Source organism: Grammomys surdaster, unplaced genomic scaffold (genome assembly GCF_004785775.1).
Source record: "Grammomys surdaster isolate TR1022 unplaced genomic scaffold, NIH_TR_1.0 577, whole genome shotgun sequence".
Classification (NCBI taxonomy): Eukaryota; Metazoa; Chordata; class Mammalia; order Rodentia; family Muridae; genus Grammomys; species Grammomys surdaster.
This window is the reverse complement of record NW_021604996.1, coordinates 316,942-338,919: the sequence shown is the minus strand read 5'-3', so window position 1 is coordinate 338,919 and position 21,978 is coordinate 316,942. Positions and strand designations below refer to the sequence as shown.

Below are 21,978 nucleotides of genomic sequence, written 5' to 3'. Positions count from 1 at the left end.
CCACACTCTCCATTTCTAGGGCACAGACCCTTCACTACAGCTGGTGTCATATCCTGTCCTAGAACTGTGTGCTTGCCAGTCTGTTCTATGGGGCTCCTGGACTCTCTGGGGGAAGGTACCCTGTTGCTATCTCCTTTGTGTCCCTAGAGCCCAGCAGAAAGCATGACCTAGATAATACAGAATTCAGTAGATAACTCCCGAGTGTGTGTAATCGGAAGGAAGCTCGAGCAAAACTCTTACCAAAACGTATTTTTTTTAATCACTAATTGTTCTGATGGCTACTAGAAAGAGATTAAAAACATGAAAATATTTCACAAAATAATTAAAAGTCACCGACAAACCGGACAAATAGATAATAGGCAGGGATGGTCTTACTGCTCATTCACTGATCTGACTCTACAGACGAGAGTCGATATACCAGACAACTACCTGTGTTCACAATGCTATACAAAAAGAACAGAGTAATAAATCAGATAGCATTCAAACCAGAGTAGGTACTGGAAGGAAAATTAAAGAAACTGATGGACGAGAATGACTAAGCGAGGGAAAAGGGTGGTCAAGCAGGCCTCGCCAATAATAAAACACTGAACCACAAGAGGAAGCGATGAGAGAGAGAGACAGCAGGGTGAAAATCTTATAGACAACTCCGAACATGGAAAATTCAAAGTGCAAAGGTACTGAGGTAAATAAATGATTTTGGCAGGCCCAAGGCAAGTGAGGTGAGTAGGATAGGAGAGCAGAGATCTGCTTCTGTTAGGAGGGGAGGGAGTGGCAGAGGAGGTGGGCAGGGCCCATTCTGGCATTGCTGGGCACTGAAGATGAATGACAAGGCAAGGGGTGGGGGAGCAGAAGTGGGGGAGGACTCTAAGCGGATGAGGGAGAGTTCCTATTATTTTCCCACTCAGATGCCCTCAAATGTGCGCCTTAGGCTTCTCTGCCCTAGCGCTTTGAGACAGTAACACTGCCCGATAACAACCCCGACCAAACCCTAGACATTCTACCACTACTCCCGAGGGGAAAGCAGAGGGCCAGTGAGGGTCAGAGTCACCGCCAAGGTCGCGGGGACCAGAGCCCAGGCTCCAGGGCAAGCAGCGGGGTGCAGCAGCGTGCCTCACAGCTGGAGGGAAGGCGCCCACAGAACCCTGCGGGCAGGTCTGCTGGGGCCTGGCCAGACAGAGGGCCTGCAGCCCTGGACTGCACATGCCAAGCGGGAGAGAACGACGGCGGAACCGTGGATAGCCGGGCAGTACCGAGCAGTCCACCCCCTGCGCCCTACACCCCAGGCCCTGCGCGGCCCGAGCAGCCCCGCCAGGCCTAGCTGCCCGCTCGGCTCACCTCGGCTCCGCGCCGCCGCGCCGGAGGCAGAGGGAGGGCACGCTGGCGGCGATGCGTTCTGGCGGCTCCTAGCTCCACGACCCGGACCCGGTCGCCCCGCCCCGCTCCGCTCCGCCCCGTCGCCGCCGCAGTGGGTGTGAGGGGCGCGGGGCGCTGCGACCCTTCCGGTCCGGTTCCCTTCTGCTCCGCTGCTGCTGCCACCGCCGCCGCCGCCGCGGCGCTCAGTCTGACGGATTCTCGGGCCAGCCAATCAGAACTAGGATATCCAGGCAGGCGGGGCCAATCGAGACTGGGGGTGGGCCAAGGCTGGGCAGTACGGGCGTGGCTGGAGGTTTGGTGTGGGCGGGGCCAGTGGCGAGCTCTGGATACCCTAGTGCAGAGTGGCGCCCCCTAGGCGGCTCCCCGCCTGCCCGCCTGCTTGCTGTAAGCGCGTCCGCCAGTGTGCGCAGAGGGCTAGGGATCCAGGTCAAGCTAGGACCGTATTCTGAGCCCGCCCTCCAGGGCCAGGGGACCCGCATGCGCCGGAGAGGGTGGGCCAAGGGGAGCCAGAGCCGGGGAGGGGCGAGGCGTGACTTTGCTACAGTGAAGGAGCCGGAGTCTGGCCTCGGTTGCAGCAGGTGCAAGTGGAGAGGAGGCCTGGAAAAGAACTAGAAACAACCGGGTTAGACAGACCTGGGCAGGATCAAGGACTTGGAGCCTGGAAACCTGGAGTATAACGGCCCTGGGGGAGGAGTGAGGACAAGCCGTGGGGCCTTGGGGTTTGTTGCTCACTAAGGCAGATGCGCTGCGCATGCCACACTGAATGGGCTCATAACAGGGGTGCGGCCAGATGTCCAGAGGATGGGGGTTGGGGAAACGGTGACCATGACCCTGGTGAGTCAGTGACCGGGGTATGGCCTAAAGAGGACTCTTGTAAGGGACAAGTTTCTGCTTTGGTGTAGAGGGTCAAGAGCTTGTTCAATGCTGAAGGGCTTCTAGACAGAGGCCTTTGACACTGCTGCTTTTGTTGACGCTCCTGCAGCCCTCTGTCTCTCAAATAGGTTCCAGAAGGTCTGAGGTGAATGAGATGTTTGGAAAGCACAGAATCTGGGGTTCTGACTACTCTGTGCTTTGATAGAAAGGCTGCAAATGAGACAGGGAGGCTGAACACACTGGGGGAAAGCTATAAACTGGTTAGGCTGAGGACTGCCCTATAAGGGATTGGAAAAATGGAGACAGTAGTTGACGAGTGGTGACTATGGTGATAGAGCTATAGTCGCAGGATGCCAAGGAGCAGCCAGAGAGAAGGATTCTTCATATAGGAAGAAGATCAAGAGAATAAGAGGCCCCATGAGTCTCCGCAGAATTTGAAGAGAGCTGTGACTCCAGTTTCAAGCACTGAGCCAGGGTGGTAGAGGCACAAAGGAGCAGTTGGATAGAGAGGGGAGCCAGGCAATCACAGTGTCTCTGTCTTATTCTGCTTTCATATTGTTGTGATAAGGCACGATGACCAGAAAGCACTTCGGGGAGGAAAGGGTTTATTTTGGCTTACAGCTCCCAGGTCACACTCCATCATTGAAAAAAGTAGGAAACTCAAGGCAGGAACCTGCAGGCAGGAACAGAAGCAGAGGCGGTGGAGGAACGCAGCTTACTAGGTCAGGGATGGAACTGCTTCCAGTGTGTTAGGCCCTCCCACATCAATCATTAGTGAAGAAGATGCCCCCACAAACTTTTCTACAGGCCAATCTTACGGAGACATTGTCTCAGTTAAGAGTCTCTCTTCCAAATAGGACTAGGTCAAGTTAACAAAGCCCAACCAGCTGAGTACTCTTTTGGACACCCCCATGTTGACCACTAGAGGGAGTATGGTTTATTCCTGCTTAAAATTCTCCTAGTTTCTGAGTGTGCTGGACTGAGAAAGGTTCTTTTTGTGAGCGTCTGTCCACACCCGTCCTCATCTCAGTCCTCCCCATCACTGCTCTGGGACCACCAAAGAAAACAGAGCCAGCAATTGGCATTATTAAAACCAGTACAGCCTGGCTGTCACTGTTGCAGTTCCAATAAAGAACACTGAGTGTTTCCCCTCAGATTAGAATGAACCTCCAGTTCCTAGACATCTGAGATGGGTTTCATAGCCAACCCAATGCAAAGTAAGTAACCACAAGTCATTATGTGTATGTTTACTCAGTAAGTTTTCCATTCAGAATCTGTTCACTCTACAGACGATGCTCTTTGTTCTGATCTTTTTTTTTTTTTATGAAATAATGGTGGACATACAGGGGCAGAGCTGAGGTAACATGACTGATGTGTGTGTGTGTGTGTGTGTGTGTGTGTGTGTAATGATGGGGGTTCCATACTTTGAATGAATACAAAGAATCCCAGTCAAAGCCTCTAAGTGCAAAGATCCTACCAAAAGTGTGTTGTGGGCTCCATACGTGGACACTGATGCCTGGTTACCCAGCTGAGCAGGGAGAAACAGTGGAGGGAGAACTCTTGGCAGAAGGAAGTTCTTACTGAAGCTGGAAAGCAAAGAAAAGTGCTGGGTCTGAAACTCTGAAACACATTTGGGGCAAGTGCTCAGAAGGGAGAGGAACATGTGTGCTGTGTCCACAGAACCACAGCCAACTGTACTGGCAGGGGAGGTAGATACGGAGATTGGAGTGATGTGGTCCTTGGGGATGGAGTGGTTTTGGTGACCATGGGCTGATGGGCACATAGGCTGCCTTTGGTCACTGCTATGCCTTATTTAGCCAAATGGGTAAATGGTTGTTTTTTTTTCCCCACCTCTTCATCATTTACAATTGAAAGGGATTCCAAAACAAAAGCAAAAGTGGAAAAACTTCATTGTTGGGTTCTCTTCCTAAAGGGCAGTGGTCATGAGGAACTGGGTGGAAGATACTCCTTCAGGTGAGCCCCCAGTTTTTCTTCACCTTATTTTTCCTGTGGCCCACACTTAGCAGCAGCCTCATCCTTACCCATCTGCCTTTGCAGCATGATAGGTTGGAAATCTAGCTATGGAGGTAAAGGGCAGCCGTTAAGGGTGGTAAGCAAGGAGCTAAGTAGTATGATTCAGTGCGTATTTTAGAAAGCTCACTAAGGCTTGTGAGATTTGAAGAACAGCGGGCTTAAGGCCACAAGACCAGTTGAAAGCAACAGCAAAGGCCATTTTGAGAAACTGAAGCCTGCGTTGGGGCTATGGTAGCAGGTGCCAAGAAGAAGGAATTGATTTTAAGATTGCTTCAAGACTTTGGGGAAATATAAATCAGTCTGCAATGAGCTATCACTACATAGCCACTAGGAGTCATGCAGTAAAATTTAATATCAAGTGTTGGTGGTGACATGAAGCAGTTAGAACACTTCTGCCCTGCTGGTGGGAAGGCAAAGTGATACAATATTTTTGAAAAATAGTACAGCAATTTTGGATTGAGCTGAAATTCCACTGTACATACCATCTAAGCAACACAAGGCATGAGTTCTGGGCTTGGGGTGCTGGAATAATGAGGATTTGTCAGAGGCCTGCTTCCATGCAAGCTCTGGGCTGACAGAGTTCTTTGGCCTGGGTTCCAATCTAATTCTACTGGCCAGCAATACTCCCTTGGGCAAGGGATTAGCTCCGCCATGCCTAATTCTGTGGGAAGTAGTAAAGACGGCAATTATGGCCTGTTGGGGATTCTGTGATGGGATAGAGGCCCCAAGACAGCTTCTCATGCTGGCTCCCTCTGGCTCCACGTCCTCCATTCCTACTCCCCTCAAATATTTCTTCTCTTCTTCCCTACCGCTACCACTGCTGAGAAATCTAACTGAAGAATCAACTGTGTTCTGTAGAGGGAAAAAGCTGCACATAAACCAATGGGGACAAATATTGCCCCCCCCTCTCTCTCTCTCTGTGTGTGTGTGTGTGTGTGTGTGGTATGTTTACACAAAATACCAGAGGCAGGGCACTTTATAAAGAAAGCCAGGATCAGGGACTTTAGCTCAGTGGTAGAGCACTTACCTACTGTAATGGTTCATTTTTATCATGAATTTCATTAGATCGAGAACTGAGTGGGAGATTGGTAAAATGTACATCCAGATGTGTCTTTGGGACTATTGCCAAAGACTAGCTAAGGGAAGAACACCCACCCTGAGCGTGCATGGTACTAAATAGGTTGGGGCCCCATGGAGTAAAAGAGGAAAGGCAGAGTAAGATGCAGCATGGGTGTTCCCTCTCTCTGCTTCACAGCTGCTGTGATGTGCACTGCTCTGCTCCTCCCTGTCCGTTCTCCCTGCCAAGATGGACTGAGTCTCTGAAACCACATGCAAAGGAAACTCTCTCGTCATTTGTTCCCGTCAACTTCTTTACCACAATGATAAGAATGAGCAGCTCATAGCAGGTGAGAGGCTCTGGTGTAGCCCCAGGACCATAAGACAAAACTGAACTAAAACCCCAACGACAGCAATTAAAAAGAAAGAAGGGGAGGGGTGAGTGATAATTAAAAGAAGACCAGAGTTCAGTCCCCCAGACCTCCATTTTAAAAGCTAGACATGTACTTCTAAGACCTAAGGAGACAGAGACAGCCAGGTTCCTAGGGCTCAGTGGCCAGCCAGTCTACCTTAATTGTGACTCTGAGGTCTCAGCAAAAGACCTTGTCTCAAAAATGCAAAATGTGGGGCTGGAGAGATGGCTCAGCGGTTAAGAACACAGACTGCTCTTCCAGAGGTCCTGAGTTCAAATCCCAGCAACCACATGGTGGCTCACAACCATCCGTAATGAGATTGGATGCCCTCTTCTGGTGTGTCTGAAGACAGCTACAATGTACTCATCAATAAAATAAATAAATAAATATTTAAAAAAAAATGCAAAATGTATGGCATCTGAGGAAGAATGGCAATGTTGACCTCTGGTTGCACATGTGCACACGTGTGCGCTCGAATGCGTGCATGTACACACACATACACACAAGCTACACAAACACACATACACAAACATACACAAACTCACACATACACAAACACACACACATGCACATGCACACAAACTCACACACATACACAAACACACAGACACAAGCTACACAAACACACACAAACACACATGCACATGCATACAAACTCACATATACACATACACACATGCACATGCACACACACAAAGAGGTTTGTTTTGACGTGTGGTTGGAAATACAGAGTTGAGAGGCCTTATCTGGTTATGACTTTCTTGCTGGCAAAGTCTCTGGGCAGTTGAAGGTATCATATTGTATGAGACGGAGTCTATGAACTCTGTATATGTGTGTATATCTGGTCTTTTTCCTCACAAAACCACCAGAAGCCTACCCTAATCCTAATGACCTTATCTGATCCTAATATTTCCCTAAGGCCTCACCTCTAAACACCACTACTGAAATAACTTTTTACCTCTTCATACCTCACGGTAGCCCTGGGGCTGTCACATCACATCAGACCCACAGCAGGACACATGCTGGGAAGTCCTGGTGCTGTGCATTGGTGATGAAAGGAAGGATGGAGCCAACTTCAGGGACCGGCTGCTCAGGAGCCAGGGCTGGAGAATTCAGAGGTTCACTCTTTGTCACATCCTGGTCTTCTCTGGGTCAGCATCTCTCTCTCTATGGCCTTGAGATGCCTGCCACCCTTGTTCCCTGCGGCTGCTCCAGCTTTCAAGAGCAAGGAACCTATGTCTTGAAAACTCCAAGTAAAAGACTCAGTGATGAGCCGTTTGTATAGCTTTTACACACATGCCAGTGAACTGCATTAGACTCCGGCTCACATGACACCACCAGAAGAGAATGGGTTGAACTGGCTGGAAGTGGTGGTAGTCAAGGGACTTATTCTCTGATATCTGGAGGGTGTAGAGGGGACATGGAGGCATGGCTAGGGGACTTGTTCTGAGTGGAGGCAGACAATCTGGACTGTATAACTGGAAACTGAGTGTTGTGGCCCTCAGAGCTCTTTCTATAGGCATCTTCCAGAGTGCCAGCTGCTGGCTGGGCCTTGATTCCAAGCTTAAAGACCAGATAGGTTTTTTTGAAAGTCTGTTAAGCTCTACTAGGACGGTGGCACTGTGACACTCCATGTCATCAAGGGTTTTCTAGTAGTTAATGCCCATGTTAACAGATACATACACAGAACTTCTGATACACCTACCTTGAACTGTAAGACAGTCCAAGGTCGTATGGAAGAAGGTTAATACAGTCAAACAGAAAACTGAGTCTTACCATACACAGAGACTAAGCAGAAGATAAATTCCGAAAGAAAAAAAGTATTATTTTTGGCTTTAGAGGGACTGAAAATATATCACACCCTTGAGAAAAGAGCCAGCCATTCAGAAGCTAGTCTGAATATTCATACGTGATGTTGGTCTCAGGTGAGGTGGCCTACAGGTAATCACATCCCAGTAGCAGAAAGACAGAGCTCAGATCTTTGATTCTAAGACTAGTCTTTATATTCTCTGACAGAAGGAACCAGGAGTCACTAGAGATCCGGTAGATCAGGGCTGGTCAGGAAATGTACAAAGTGGATCTGGAGTTTACTGTGGTATGAATCAGGAAGTACTTATAAGATAGACAGACAGACCCAGAATGATGGGGGTGTGTCAGAAATGCAGAGGCCAACTCAAACAGCTCCCAGCAGCCTTAGCTAGACTCGAAGCAAATAGCATCTGACACAGAATCTTGGCAGAGGGCAAAATCTGGCACTGACTGCCTCAGGTGAGTTAATCTCAGACCAAGGTTAACACCAATAGTTAACACTGACAAGACTCGAGATGTTGGTGGTTTATGTCCTTTAAGAGAGGTGATGAGAAGGTTTCTTTTCCTTGCCCAGGGCCATAAACCCATCCTAACCATGAGGAAAACATCAGACAAAACCAACTAGTGGGCATTCTACAAAATCCCTACCTGTGCTCCTTAATGCTTAGACATAAATTCCTAGTGGGTAGGTTGGCTGTCGATAGGGTAGTAGAGACAGTTAGGGAGAGAAGATTGAACAAATTTCCTAACTAGTTGAACTAAAAGCAAGATTGATGATAGGAAAGAGGCACTTTAACTCATCCAATCAAATAGCTTCAAGCTTGGACACAGGCATTTTAGTTAGGAGAAGCCAGAGGAGAGGAAACAGAACTCTGTAACAAAGTAATTCAAGATTTCTTAGAACTCTGGGGCTGCAGAGATGGCTCAGTGGTTAAGAGCACTGAATACTCTTCCAAAGGACTTGGGGTTGAGCCCCTGTACCCACACACATAACTGTCTTTAATTCCAGTTACAGGGAATCTGACACCCTCTTCGGGCCATCACAGGCACCAGGTATGCAAGAGGTGTGCATATTTACATGTGTGCATACACCTAAAATAAAATACTCTCCCAAACTTAAAGGGTGTGTATATCTTGACTGAGGTTAACATTTAACAAAGAGACTCAAGGCTATATAACACTGCAGTTTTTTGAGGACACCAGAAGCCAAAACAGAATACAAAGGGAAAGTCACCAAAACAAAAAACAAAAACAAAACAAAAAACCATATCAGTGAGGTTTTGAACTCAATAGCAACACAAGGAACAAGAGAATGGAAAATTCTAATTTGTTTTTCTGATTTAAAATTCCTTATTAGGCAAACCTTCATCAAAGTATGAGTGATAGTTTCTTGATCTATTAAGTTCCCAAAAATGATCTCTTGCCAAGGTCTACTGGATTTGTGTTTCTCCCCCAATATGTTTATTACCCACTCCCCCATGTGATGGTAATGAAAGTGGGGTCTGAGCTGTGGAGGTGGCTCAGTGGATCCAGCACTTGCAAGCATGAAGAGCCAAAGTTTGGATACCCAGCACCCATATCCAAGCCAGGATGGTGTGGTGATCTGCCTGCAATCCCAGGACTAAGGAAGGAGAAGTGGGGATCTCCGGGACATACTAACCAGCTACACTAGCCAAGCCAGCAAACTGTGGGCTCAGAGAGAAATCCCACCTCAGTAAAGTGCAGAGCAATCCAGAAAGACACCCAGTGCCAACCTCTGTACAAGCATATGCTCCCACACACATACAAACATGCATATATACAGACGTCAGTCCTTTATAGAGTGAATGGAATCAGTGCCTTTTGGTGGGGGGGATGGGTGGGAGGGGGAAGGTGTTGGGTTTTGTTTTTTCCAGACAAGGTTTCTCTGTGTGGGTCTAGCTGTTTTGGAACTCACTTTGTAGACTAGGTTGGCCTTGAACTCAGAGATCTGCCTGCCTTTGCCTCCCAAGTGCTGGGATTAAAGGCATGTGCCACCATACCTGGTGGAATCCCGTGCTTTTAGAAGCCCTGAGAGCTCACTTGCCTCTTCCACAGTGAGATAATACAAAGAGGCTTTCTGGTAGGGACAAAGAAGCAGGCTCCCCCACATACCAAAACAGCTAGTGCCTTGATCTTGGATTTCCCAGCCTCTCGAGCAATGGAAAATACCTCTCAACAAGGATTAAATTCAACACATGAATGAACCACTGGGGGACACATTCAAAGCCTATCTAAGCTGTACCACTAATGATGTGACTGTTCCCATCAGATATTGCTCAGACCGTCAGATGTAAGGAAAAGGAGGGTAACCAAATTCAAACAAATAAGAAGAAAAAAAAAGTTGCACTGTCTTTATTGTAAAATTGCATAGTACATAGATTGTGCACGCTTTTAAATAGAGCAGGGCAGCCCCTACGAAACCACCCTCTTGTGTGGGGCACTTCAGGCTGGTTTACTAAGAGTAGGGAGCCGGGACCAAAGTGCTGCCTGGGCTTAAAAAAAGAGCTATGATCTGATTAAGCGGAAGTCAGAGAGCTGAGGGATTTGAGTCCATCTGAGAATATTAAAAGAAGTAGAGACTTTAACTGGGCTCAAAGGAAGCATAGGAAAAGGATAGAGGGGACGCATTGATGTCAGGGGACAGGAATCAGGAGCAGCTTGTGGAGGGAGAACAAGGAGAAAGGAGACAAAGGGCTCATGCCTAGTGCCCCAAACTGAGATGAATGACACCTGCCATGAGTGTGTCCAGAGACAGCACTATGGGTAGCCCAGATGCATGGTCTAGGGTGTTACCATGGCTACAGAAAGCCACACATTAGAAAAATAACTTAAAGGCTATACAATCGTCATTATAAATATTTCGACTTTTAAAACTAGCTAGTGTTGGTTACAAAAAGGTTCACAGTTACTCTGAAGAGAGCGGTATCTCTATTGCACAGTAGTGGAAAGTCTGCTCTGATCCCCGTGTGTAAACAATCCCTTCTCCTCAGTGATGTCAGGACACAGAGAAACAGCATTTGCTGTAAGCAAAGCACTTGGGTACAAGGCACATCAAAGCTGTCAAGCTCTACTGGAAGCATGAGGGGCCCACGGAGGTCCACTTCCTTTCCCATGTGGCATCTTTGCAGTTGGTTCAGGTCTTGAATCAGACTGCAGGTGATGATGGTCTTGTCATGGAAGTCCTGTTCTCATTCCACAGTGACAGACTTGGCTAGGTTTCTGGGGAAGTCAACCTAAAAAGAAAGACAGGAAGACAAAGGATGAAGTTCACTTGAGAAGGTCCTTGCTTAGAGTGCAAAACCATGGGTTCGATCTTCAGCACTCATAAAGCAGGCACAAATGTACACAGACTTGGATAGCAGGAGGATGAGAAGTTCAAGGCCAGCCTCTACCACATAGCAAGTTGTTCAGTATCTCACAGGTGACAGTAACATGCTGGTTCTGCACTCATGTACTCATGTACACAAAACCACACAAGCAATTAAGAACAAAGCTGTGATAAGCAGTGGTGGTGCACACCTTTAATTCCAGCACTCGGGCGGCAGAGGCAGGTGGATCTCTGTGAGGTTTGAGGCCAGCCTGATCTAGAGAGCCAAGACAGCCCAGGGTATACAGAAAAACTCTGTCTTGAAAAATCAAACCAAAACAAAACAAAGAATAAAGCTTCAGTAAACAGAAAATAAAAAGAACAAACAAACAAACAAACAAACAAAATCTACTTTTATAGGATTGAGTGTACCTCAGAGATAGTGTCTGCATAGTGAATTGTACTCTTACACATTTGCTGGTGAGATAAATCATTTCTTTTCTGAGGTGTAATTTCGATGTTAGCAGTCTCAAAATGTCAAATCATTTTCTCCACAAGGATAGATCTTAAATGTGGGACAGAGATGTGCATACAAACATGTTCACTGTGGTATTATTCATAAAAATGGAAACTTGGAAACAGCAGCCTCTTTTAGTAATTCTTCCGAGAACCATGTTAAAAGCTTGGAATGGCAGCCTCAGAGATGTCTCAGCAGTTAAGGCTGCTTTGTTCTACCTGATGATCTGAGTTAGATTCCCAGCACCCACATCAGTGGCTCACAACTACCTACAGTGTAAGTTCCAGGAGGATCTGATGGCCTTTTTGGGATTCTGGGAGAACTGTATATGTGTAGCATATAGTTGCATAGACACATGTACAGGCATATAAATAAAAATGTAAAAATAAAAGATTTCAAAGGAATACTATACAACAATTGAATGTTGCACCTATCATGTTCATAAAGATGAAAAAAAACTTAGTATAATAATACAAGGAAGAAACCGAATTTTAACTTTGATAACAGTAGTAATTATTTATTTATTTATTTATTTATTTATTTATTTGTATTTGGGTCTCTCTTTGTAGCACAGGCTTCCTCACATTTATAGTTTGCCTGCCTCAGCCTTCTGAGTGCTGGCTTCTAAGTGTGTTTCACCAGACTTGCCTTGAAAAATGTTTGTTTGTTTGTTTGTTTGTTTTGGCAGCTTTTAGGGAATATAAACAACCTTAAAATGATAGTTACTTTAAATGGTATTATTTTTCCAATGAGTATTTTAATCCAAATAAGTGTTTTTAAAAAACAACAAAAAACCCCAAAAAACAAAAAAAAGCAACTTGTCCATTACAAATGGCACAGCGACTTATCTGTATATTTGAAATGGTACCCTGTGCCCATAACTATGTACAAATTTAATTTAAAAAAAATGCATTGGTAAGAAAGAACCTTTAGCTTTCTGTTTGAACTCTTTGCTGTGTTTATGAAAACTTTGGACTTACGTCATAACCTCGGAGCACAGCCAGGTGGAAGGACAGAAGCTGGAGTGGGATTACGCTCAGGATACCCTGGAGACAGTCCACCGTGTGGGGGAGTTCAATGGTTTTATATGCAAACTTGGAACTCTCCGTGTCATCCTTGGAACATAGAATGATTGGGCGACCCTAAAGCAGAGAGACAGGAATCATAAAATACCATGTTTCTCAAAGAAGCAAACCCTTTCCTGCACCGACTATAGTTTCTGGAATTTTCTGGAGTCAGTAATGCTATAGTAGTGACATTGTCAGTTAGGTCATGTGTATGTCACGTGCAGAGGACAGTTGTACTTCTTGGTGTATTTCTTCCCCTCTCCTGGTCAGTGCACCTTGCACCATCATTCAGCATCCATTTGTTGACTAGCGTCACAGATGCCTTGTCCTGATCTCCCCCTAGCCCTTCATAATCCAGCAATGAAAACGGAATCAAGAAAAAAGGTGAATTTTGGATAAATGCCACAGGGTCAATATAACATGAGTGAGAGAAAAGTGATAAGTTTTATATGATGTTAACACTGACTGTCAACTTGACCAGATCTAGAATCCCCTAGGAGACAGGGCTATAAGCACATCTGCATGGGATTATCTAGATTATGTCAGTTGAGATGGGAGAATACATTCTGAAAGTGGGTAGCACCATTTCCTTGCCTTGGGACCTGGACTGCAAAGAAAGGAGAGGGTAAACTGAGGACCAGAAAATGCAGTTTGACTGGCTGCTTCCTCAAACTCCTGCTTCCATGATGGGCTATATCCTTTCTTAAATTGCTTTCATCAAGGTTTTAACAACTGAGAAGTAGCTAGGAAAGTTTGGGAGGGCAGAGCCAAGCAAGCCTGGTCTACATAGCAAGTTCAAGCCAGCCTTGGCTACGTAGAAAGAGCCAGGTGTCTTTGTACTAGCTCTCTAAGCACTTGCTGAGATCTATGTGGCAGTAGCTGGCTTAAGCACCTTACTGGAATTCATCTACCTGTGATTTCATGAATCTAAGTGGTCTCTGCCCTCCTATCTCCATGAGGCCAGAGAATAATCCGTCTGGCTGGTTAGCTCCTGGGAGGGATCCAATCTACCTTCAGACTCTGAGCAACTAGAAGTGTCATTGTCCACACATTGGACCCCTTGGACTCTACTTGAGTTTATTGCTAACAAGATAACTCAGTCTCAGGATGGGGACGGACTATGCTCAAAAGATAAACTGTGATTAGAGAGTTGAAGCTTTGAGTCACTAAAAACAGAAGCAGGGCTACAGAGCAAGTCCTATCACATGGTCCATGATTTAGTCATCATGTCTTCATAACAAGGAAAATCTTGACAGAGCTCAAGGGGGCTCTCTGGTGACAGGCATCAATGAACCTGGAAGGGCACTCACTATAAGGACATCTTGGACCTTCACACTATGGCTCTCTCCCCTGGAGCAGGCTCTAATTTGAATCCACTCCAATAATACTTTAATAGTAAACACTACACTTTCCTAAGTTCTATGCACTGTTCCAGAGAGTTACTGAACATGAGGGGTTTTGGAAACATCCGAATTTGCAATCAGTCTGAGGCTTGGGTGCCCATTAGTTCCTCATGTGTGGGTTCGGATGGGAGCCAGTCTTATGAAGAACTGTGTACTTACTCTCTGAAGACTGACTTAACCCTGCAAAGTTAGCATTAAAATTACATTACAGCAACCTTGAGAGAAAACTCCTCCCCTAAGATGCTGCCTTAGGCTGGGCAGTGGTGGCGCACGCCTTTAATCCTAGCACTTGGGAGGCAGAGGCAGGTGGATTTCTAAGGCCAGACTGGTCTACAGAGTGAGTTCCAGGACAGCAAGTGCTACACAGAGAAACCCAGTCTCGAAAAACCAAAAAAAAAAAAAAAATAGATTCTGTCTTAGAAGCACCTCCTTTGTCTCCAGCCCTAGGATCCAAGACAGCTCAGAGAGAGACTGGTCACTGGCCCTCACTAAGGAGCTGGAGGATATGATCTCAGGCTCACTAGTTCTCTGTCAGATTTGCATTGTATTCAAAAGGGCACAATAGGCCAATTGAGATGCCTTCGTGGATATATCTTGGCCAACAAGCCTGAAGACCTGAATTCCAGCCCCAGAACCCACATGATAAGAGGAGAGAACTCACTCCTTCAAGTTGTCCTCTGATCTCCACACATCTGCCTGACACATAGCTGCCCCTCCTCTACATTAAAAGATAAATGTGAACAAAAGGGGACAGGACAGAGTGTGGTCACCTCCTCAGACAACAGCCAGGGATGGTGGCATTGGCTGAGATGGGCACGTGTGGTACGGAACAGGACAGCAGGGACATCAGTCCCTTGGAGAGCCCTCACCTGGCGGGCGGTGACCTGCTGCAGGGCATTCTGGCATTTGGCAAAGCAAGGGTCCTTCATGATGACCATGATGACTGGCATCTGCTTGTCGACGAGAGCAAGGGGCCCGTGCTTCAGCTCTCCGGCCAGAATACCTTCTGAATGCATGTAGGTTATCTCTTTAATTTTCTAGGAAGACACAAGTTGGGATCAGTGTCACACTGGGGGCATGGGTGCCACAACAGAGAAGTCAGAGGGACAGAGGGAAACTGGGAGAGGGAGGTACTCTAGAGGGTAAGAGCTGAAGATCTCAAGGCAGACAGAACCATATATAGATGGGTCAACAGCAGCAAGGGATGCTTCGGGCCAGGAGAGAAAATGGGCTGCTGACCAGAGCATGAACAAAGCCCAGATAGTAACCTTGCAGCCCCCAGGCACAACAGTGACACCTCTCTTAAGTTCAGGCACAGCCATCCACCCAGTCTAGTTTGCCTTCACCCCCACCTCCAACCCCTTGGCAAGCCACGTGGTCTTCCCGGTTACTACAGATAATGGTGGCATTGTATTCTGCTTAGATATGCCCTTATTCAATTAGCTGGTTAACTATCCTCCCAATTTTAGATTCTTAATCACATCTAAAACAGTTGCTTAGTTTGACCTATCTAGTAAATTCCCACACTGAGGGCTATTATTTGCTTTTTTTTTTTCCCTCGTTCAGGTACACACACTTTCGCTCATTCACCATGAAGTCTTCATCATTGCACTCATGAGAACGTTTAAGAAAATATCCCTCCACGTGTCTAGAGCTAGTTAGTTATTTGGGTCAGGCAAACCCCATGAGGAATGAGGCTCCTCCTTGCAAACCACAGACAGCTGGAGTGCTGGCCTCCAAGTGACCACACAGGGGCCATTGACTTGTGCCAGCAGCAGCCCTAAACATGCCTTTCTTTCCTCAAAGACCAACTTGGAGACACAGTTGAATGTGCATCTTTCATCAGCAATGCTCTGCCGCCGAAGCTAACCCCCAAAGCCAGAGAACAGAACTATCAAAAGGCTGAAAGTTCACCCTGCCCAGTCTGTGCCTCTTCTGTGCCCCTGTACGCCTGGCACTCTGTTCCTTAAGCAGGAGTCAGACTCTTGCTAGTGAGCTGAGTTCACAGTACAGGGATTGACTGATGTAAAATGTACCAGTGGTGATCTTTATAGTCAACCTGGTGGAATTTAAAATTCCAGAAAAAAAAAAAACCTCCTGGGCATGTGTGTCAGACAATTTTTAGGTTGGGTTAACAAAGGAGACCTGCCCTAAGTATGAGTAAGGTTGTTCCACGGGCTGGTGTCCTGAACAGAATAAAAAGCAGGAAGTAAGCTGAATACCAGCATCCATCTCTCCATGCTCCCTGATTGTGGACAATGTGACCAGCTACCTCGTGCCTTCTCTACTGTGGTGGACTGCACCCTCATACTGTGAGCCAAAACAACTCCTTCCTTCCTCAAGTTGCTTTTATCAGGAATTTTGTCTTGGCAAGGAGGAAAGTAACTGGCTCATAGGTTTAGTCTCTGTCCCACTTATTTTTTTTTTAGCATATAGTCCCTAATCTTACAATGTTCACAGTGAAAGGTGTCTTTCCTTGATAATGATAGCTACAGGTTAGGTCTGTACTATCTAGAGCCAAGCAGGTATAGAGGGTTGGGCTTTTCAACTTTACCCATCCTTGCATAGCAGACTCGGGCTCAAGGCTAGGTTCATCCTCAGAGGCCAATGACTAAATCAATTAAACCTATGTAAGGAAGCCTCCATAAAAATACAAAAAGATGTCTGGAAAAGCCTCTAGATCTCTGAACAAAGGGCTCTGGGAGAGTGGCACGGTCAGAGACAACAGGGAAACACCATATCGATTCCCAGACACCTTGATCTGTATGTGATTCCCTGCATCTGGGGTTCATCAATATCCTTGATTCATAGCTTTTACAATGAGCCCGTGACACAAGGGAAGAATTAACATGCGTAAGATGCGTATGTTGAAAGTTGGCACTGAGTGGTCAGTTTACTCCCAGCTACAACCACCTGTAATATTCCCTGAATGTCTCTTGCTCATTTCTTGACTGGGTATGATAACGAGAGGGGCCAAGATGCTTGGTACTCCTGTTATGGTTCCCAGGGCTGTCTCGACTGGAATATGGGCTCTCTTTTGCCCCACATGAGCATTCTGATCTATAAACAGCAAGCTAATGTTGAGAAGTGTGCCAGCCTAGACTCAGCTGTGCCAGCCTTACACTTCCAGCACCTTGCCTCAGCTTTCTCTCACACTGGGAATATATTGTCAGGGAACAAAATGAGTAGTCATCAATTAAAAGAATATTTGCTTATTGCTCTGGGAATACAAGCTCTGCTCCCCTTGAAAGTGTGAGGGTCACAAGGAAGATCTATAGAGATCTTGCAAATTTTAACTACCAAAAACCTTTCCCCGTAGGTTGCTTGTGGTAGTGGATGTGAATTTGGCTCGGTTCCCTTATGCAATCTGTGTGTATAGGTGTCTGAGCATGTCCGTGTGTGTGTGTGTGTGTGTGTGTGTGTGTGTGTGTGTGTGTACATGCGCACACATGCCTTGGTATTATTCCCCAAGAACCATCCACTTTTGAGACATGGTCTTTCACTGGGACCTGGTGCTCCACAAATAAACCAAACTGGCTGACCAGTGAGCCCCAGAGATGCTCTTGTCTCTACCTGCCCAGTGCTGGGATTATAAAGCACATACCAGACTTTTTTTTAAAAACAAGTAAATTGTCATATGCCAGGCACTTCAAGAAGCTTCACCCAATAATGCCTTGTTCCCTTCTCCCCAGTGGGCAGAGAACTCCCTGGGGACAGATATCTCCTTTACCCATTTTTGTGACCCCAGAGTAAGAGCCAACACCCAACTCAGGTTCATGACGAGCCCAGAGGGTTTGCAAACCCTTACCTTCCAATGTTCTCTATACCCTGTCCTCCTTCCCACTGGCTTTTTTCGGTATCTCCTAAGCCTGCCTGTTGCCCTAAGAGACTGTGCAGTCAGCTGCAGTAGAGACTGGGCAGACAGGGACTCACCAAGGCACCTTCCAGGCATGTGGCATAGTTATATCCCCGTCCCATCACTAGGAGTGACCTTTGCGTGTAGAGCTCCAGGGCCAAGTCATGGATCTTCTCATCCAGGGATAATACTTCCTTGATCAGCTCTAAGCAAAGAGACAAGGGACAGAATCGAGTCATTCTGACTTCCAAATATTCAGAAGGCATATCACCAGCTGTAATGAGGTTTAGAAACTTAGGCTGCTCACAAGACTGCTCCCAGGAATCATTTAGACAGGCTTCAAACTTAGGTCTGTCATCATTTGGGATACTGTCCAGGGACTCGTCAGCTTAGCAGTTCCTGTTTGTGTGAGTATGCTTGTGAACATCTATAAGATAGGCTACAAGCTCTCATTTCCAGCTCCATGTTACAGGAAATAAACCCAGAACCAGCGAGATGAAATCACCCCCTGAGAAGACACAGGACTGAAATTCCAAATGAACTCCTCAGTTCCTTGCCCTGGGCTGGGTCCCAAGGCGAAGTCAGTGTGAGTCACCCATTGTGATCAAACTACCTGGTCCCAGGACTCCCTTACACTCTTACAAATTTTTGTCATCCTCAAGAGCCTATGTTCTTGTGAGTTATAGCTCTCAATGTTTATTGGATTTGAAAATAACACTCATCAGCCAGGCATGGCAGCATATGCCTTTAATCCTGGCACAGAAGAGGCAGAGATAGGCGGATCTCTAAGTTCAAGGCCAGCCTGGTCTATCTAGGGAGTTCCAGAACAGCCAGACAACCAGAGCTACATAGTAAGACCCTATCTCAAAAAAAACAAAAACAAAACAAAAAAACCCACTAATTAAAAACTTCTTTTCAAGTGTTGATTTGTTCATTGCAAAAATAATAATAAACTTATGATATATTTCTGAAAAAAATAAAAACGCAAGAAGGTTGGTATTTGAATAGCTCTTCGGGCCTAAGTATAGCAAACATGGCTCTGGCAGTCCTTGCCCTTCTTCCCATTCCTCTCCATTCCCTTATGTGGCCAATTCCTCCCTGAGGCTGACACCTACCCAGCTACCAAAGTATTGAATGAAGTCCAGCAATCAAAAGTCCCCTTTGGCTACCCTAATTCACATGCCCCATCAAAAGAAACCTACTCATCCTAACATGGGGGGTTCCCATTTTCCCTTTATAGACTGCCTTTTGCCTATAGGTCAGGTCTGTCTCTTTTCCATCCAGAGGCAGTCGTTTGTCCCTCAGGGCAAATATCCCTTTCCCTTCTTCCTTTTTCCTTTTTCCTCTCCCCTTCTCCCTCATCCTGTATCTCCTGTCTTTGTCTCTTATCCCCTGCCCTTTGTCCTTCTGGGACAAATAAATCTCCTTTGCGCTGAGAACTTGGTCTTGGAGTGTTTTGTGCTGATTCTGGTCCTTTCAGTATTGCTGAACATCTTTAAAAAAATTTTTTTTATTATATCCCAGCACGAGGGAAGCAGAGGTAAGTGGTTCTCTGTGAGTTTGAGGCTAGTCTGGTCTACAAAGTCAGTACCAGGACAGCCAGGGCTGTTACACAAAGAAACCTTGTCTCGAATAAAACAACAGGGGTTGGGAGAGGGAAAAAAAGGAAATTAAGAAAAACTATTTTATTATTTGTATGTGTGAGTGCATGCACGTGTGCAATGTCAAGTGTGTGATGGTTGGAGAACAACTTATAGGAATCAGTTCTTATAGCACATGGGTTTGGGGGACCAAACTGGGGGTTCAGACTGGGAAGCAAGAGTCATTACTTATTGACTGGTCTTATCAGCCCAAAATCTTTATGTATTTTATGTATTTTATGTATTTATGTATTTTAGAATCTGACTTTTTAGTAAAAGAGTTGACACCATATCTTTTTCTGCATTTAACCTATTGTGATTTTTGTCATTCTTATTTTAATATGTAACCAAGCCTTTCAAAGATTTATATTTGGAAAAGGGAAAGGTTTAAAATGTCTTTAAAGAGTTGGGAATGTTCTTAGACTCTGCATCAGACAAGAAGCAATAGTTTCTTGAAACCGGGAGCTGCAAGTATGGAATCTGAAACATAGATGAAGTTTCTCTTCTTCAACCTGATTTGCACTTAAATGGCTCTTTCACTCAATTTGATGACATCTTGCAAAGGCCCAAAGCTAGACAAATCTAAAATGGACACATTTAGTTACAAAAATCACCTCTTTAAAATCGCTAACTTCTTAGAAAAAAAAAAAAAAAACAACCCAACCACTTCATCTTTGGAATTGGTTAAGTTAGTAACAAGCTTTCTAAATTCTAAATGATGATTAGAAAGTTGACCTTTATTATTGGCAACAAGCCCTGTTGTTTGTTTCCTTTGAAGAGCCTGGCTAACTTTGTTCATTTAAAGGTAAACATCCGCCACTGAAGTCAGATCAGCTTGCTACATAGGCGCTGAGGCAGTAGGGAAAGGAGGAAGCCAGATGAGGTCAGATGCTGAGGCTTTAAATCTTGGCCTAGAAAGATTTGCTGGAAAGGTTTGGAGGGGGGTTGTGGAGTAGGATTTACCAATGAGTAGAAAGGTCTGGAAAGAGAGAGTAACTAACAGCATCCTTTACATAGAGGAAAGGAAGAGAATGGCCCAGAGGAGCTCAATGGATTTGGAAATAAAGAAAGCCGCATTCTGGGACTCACCGGGTAAAGATCTGAGACCACGGATGATCTCTTGCCTCCTGTTCTGTAGAGAAATTCGATCTTCAGACATCATCAAACCAAACATCACCAGAGAGATGAACTGGCTGGTGTAAGCCTGAGGACGAAAGGGGAAGGGGGACTTTAGACAGCTGTCTCAAGGTGTTTAAAGAGATAGGAGAGCTAAACAACAACGTGAAAAAAAGACAGGAAAAAGATGTAATGACAAAGTGAAGGGATGAGGAGAGGAAGTGGAGGAGGTGGAGAAGAGCCAGGTGTAATTGCAAGGGTACCCATATATCTTCATGTCAACACCCAGGTTCTCCCTGGAGAACACAACTCGTACCTTGGTGCTGGCCACTCCAATCTCGGGCCCTGCATTGATGTGGACGCCACAGTCGGTCTCCCGTGAGATTGAGCTGCCCACAGTGTTGGTGATGCCCACGGTCAGTGCACCGCGATCCTTACAGTATCGCAGTGCCAGGAGCGTGTCTGCAGTCTCACCTGCAACACGGGGGATGCTGTAAGTGCTGCTGTTAGGCCAGCAAGCACCCTCTTCTCCCCTACTCCCTTCCTCCTCATGCACTCCTACGCATCCCACTTGGTAATTCAAACCCCAGCCAACCTTTGGAAAAGAAAACCCAGGCTCAACATCTTTCCTTTGTTTCTTAGTCTGAATCTCATTACTATTTATAGAGCAAGCACTTTCTTATCCTTGAATCCTCATGTCAACTCCGTGGGGGGAGGGGCTGGGGGCTCATTTCCCTTTAGACTGAGGAGTTCAGAGAAACGCAAACGTATCCCCATCCAGGCTGTGGAGCTGCCTGGGTACAATTTGCTGAGGTTTAAACACTGAAAAACAAGACTGCCCACTTGGTGCTTCTCAAATAGAACCTGTTTGAAGGAAATATTTCTCGCAGTCTCCCAGTGTGGACTCAAATAGTTTTTCTAATTAGGTCACATCAACGGGTTTATGCACAAGCCAGCAGCAACTCTCCATTTGTCAATGTTAAAGACACTCAAAGCAATATGAGGCCGAATATAACATGAAATCTGGTGACTTTCCAGTCCTGATTGTTCCATCCCTGTGACCAAAGCTCTTGGTTGCGCTCACCTTAGTTCCTGACCTGTCCCCAAAACTGTTGTCACCAAGTGCTTCCAGATGGTCTAATGCTCCTTTGCCCTTTTCTCTTTAGACTTCTGGGTGACTCTAAGTCTGCATCAGTTAGAGAGGCATGCAGAAAAGGAGAAAAAATGGTACTACCTGCGTCAGCCTCTATCTCTGACTTTTGTAGCTTGTTTATTTAAATCTCACTTGAAAACCCAGATAGGGAGATGGCTCAGCAGTTAAAAGCACTGACTGCTCTTCCAGAGGTCCTGAGTTCAATTCCCAGCAACCACATGGTAGCTCACAACCATCTGTAATGGGATCCTATGCCCTCTCCTGGCATGTCTGAAGACAGCAACAGTGTACTCACATATATAAAATAAACCCATCATCTTAAATAAGACAACAAAAACC

At 45.9% G+C, this 21,978-nt stretch overlaps 2 protein-coding genes across 5 annotated transcripts in view; both read right to left on the bottom strand.

Annotated features, from left to right (window-relative positions):
• Positions 1 to 1,560, bottom strand: part of Mapk9 (mitogen-activated protein kinase 9) — a 42,205-nt gene extending 40,645 nt beyond the window's left edge. For all 4 annotated transcript variants that reach the window (XM_028781897.1, XM_028781895.1, XM_028781896.1 and 1 more), the window contains exon 1: positions 1,336 to 1,560. The gene's annotated coding sequence lies outside the window, so the exon portion shown is untranslated. The remainder of the gene's footprint in view (positions 1 to 1,335) is intronic.
• An 8,356-nt stretch (positions 1,561 to 9,916) lies between these two features.
• Positions 9,917 to 21,978, bottom strand: part of Gfpt2 (glutamine-fructose-6-phosphate transaminase 2) — a 119,203-nt gene continuing 107,141 nt past the window's right edge. Inside the window, exons 14-19 of the mRNA XM_028781899.1 lie at positions 20,803 to 20,960; positions 20,460 to 20,574; positions 17,808 to 17,935; positions 14,744 to 14,911; positions 12,385 to 12,546; positions 9,917 to 10,813 (exon numbers count right to left, since the gene is read on the bottom strand). Coding sequence (XP_028637732.1) covers positions 10,769 to 10,813; positions 12,385 to 12,546; positions 14,744 to 14,911; positions 17,808 to 17,935; positions 20,460 to 20,574; positions 20,803 to 20,960 — 776 coding nt within the window. The 3' untranslated portion in view covers positions 9,917 to 10,768. The remainder of the gene's footprint in view (positions 10,814 to 12,384; positions 12,547 to 14,743; positions 14,912 to 17,807; positions 17,936 to 20,459; positions 20,575 to 20,802; positions 20,961 to 21,978) is intronic.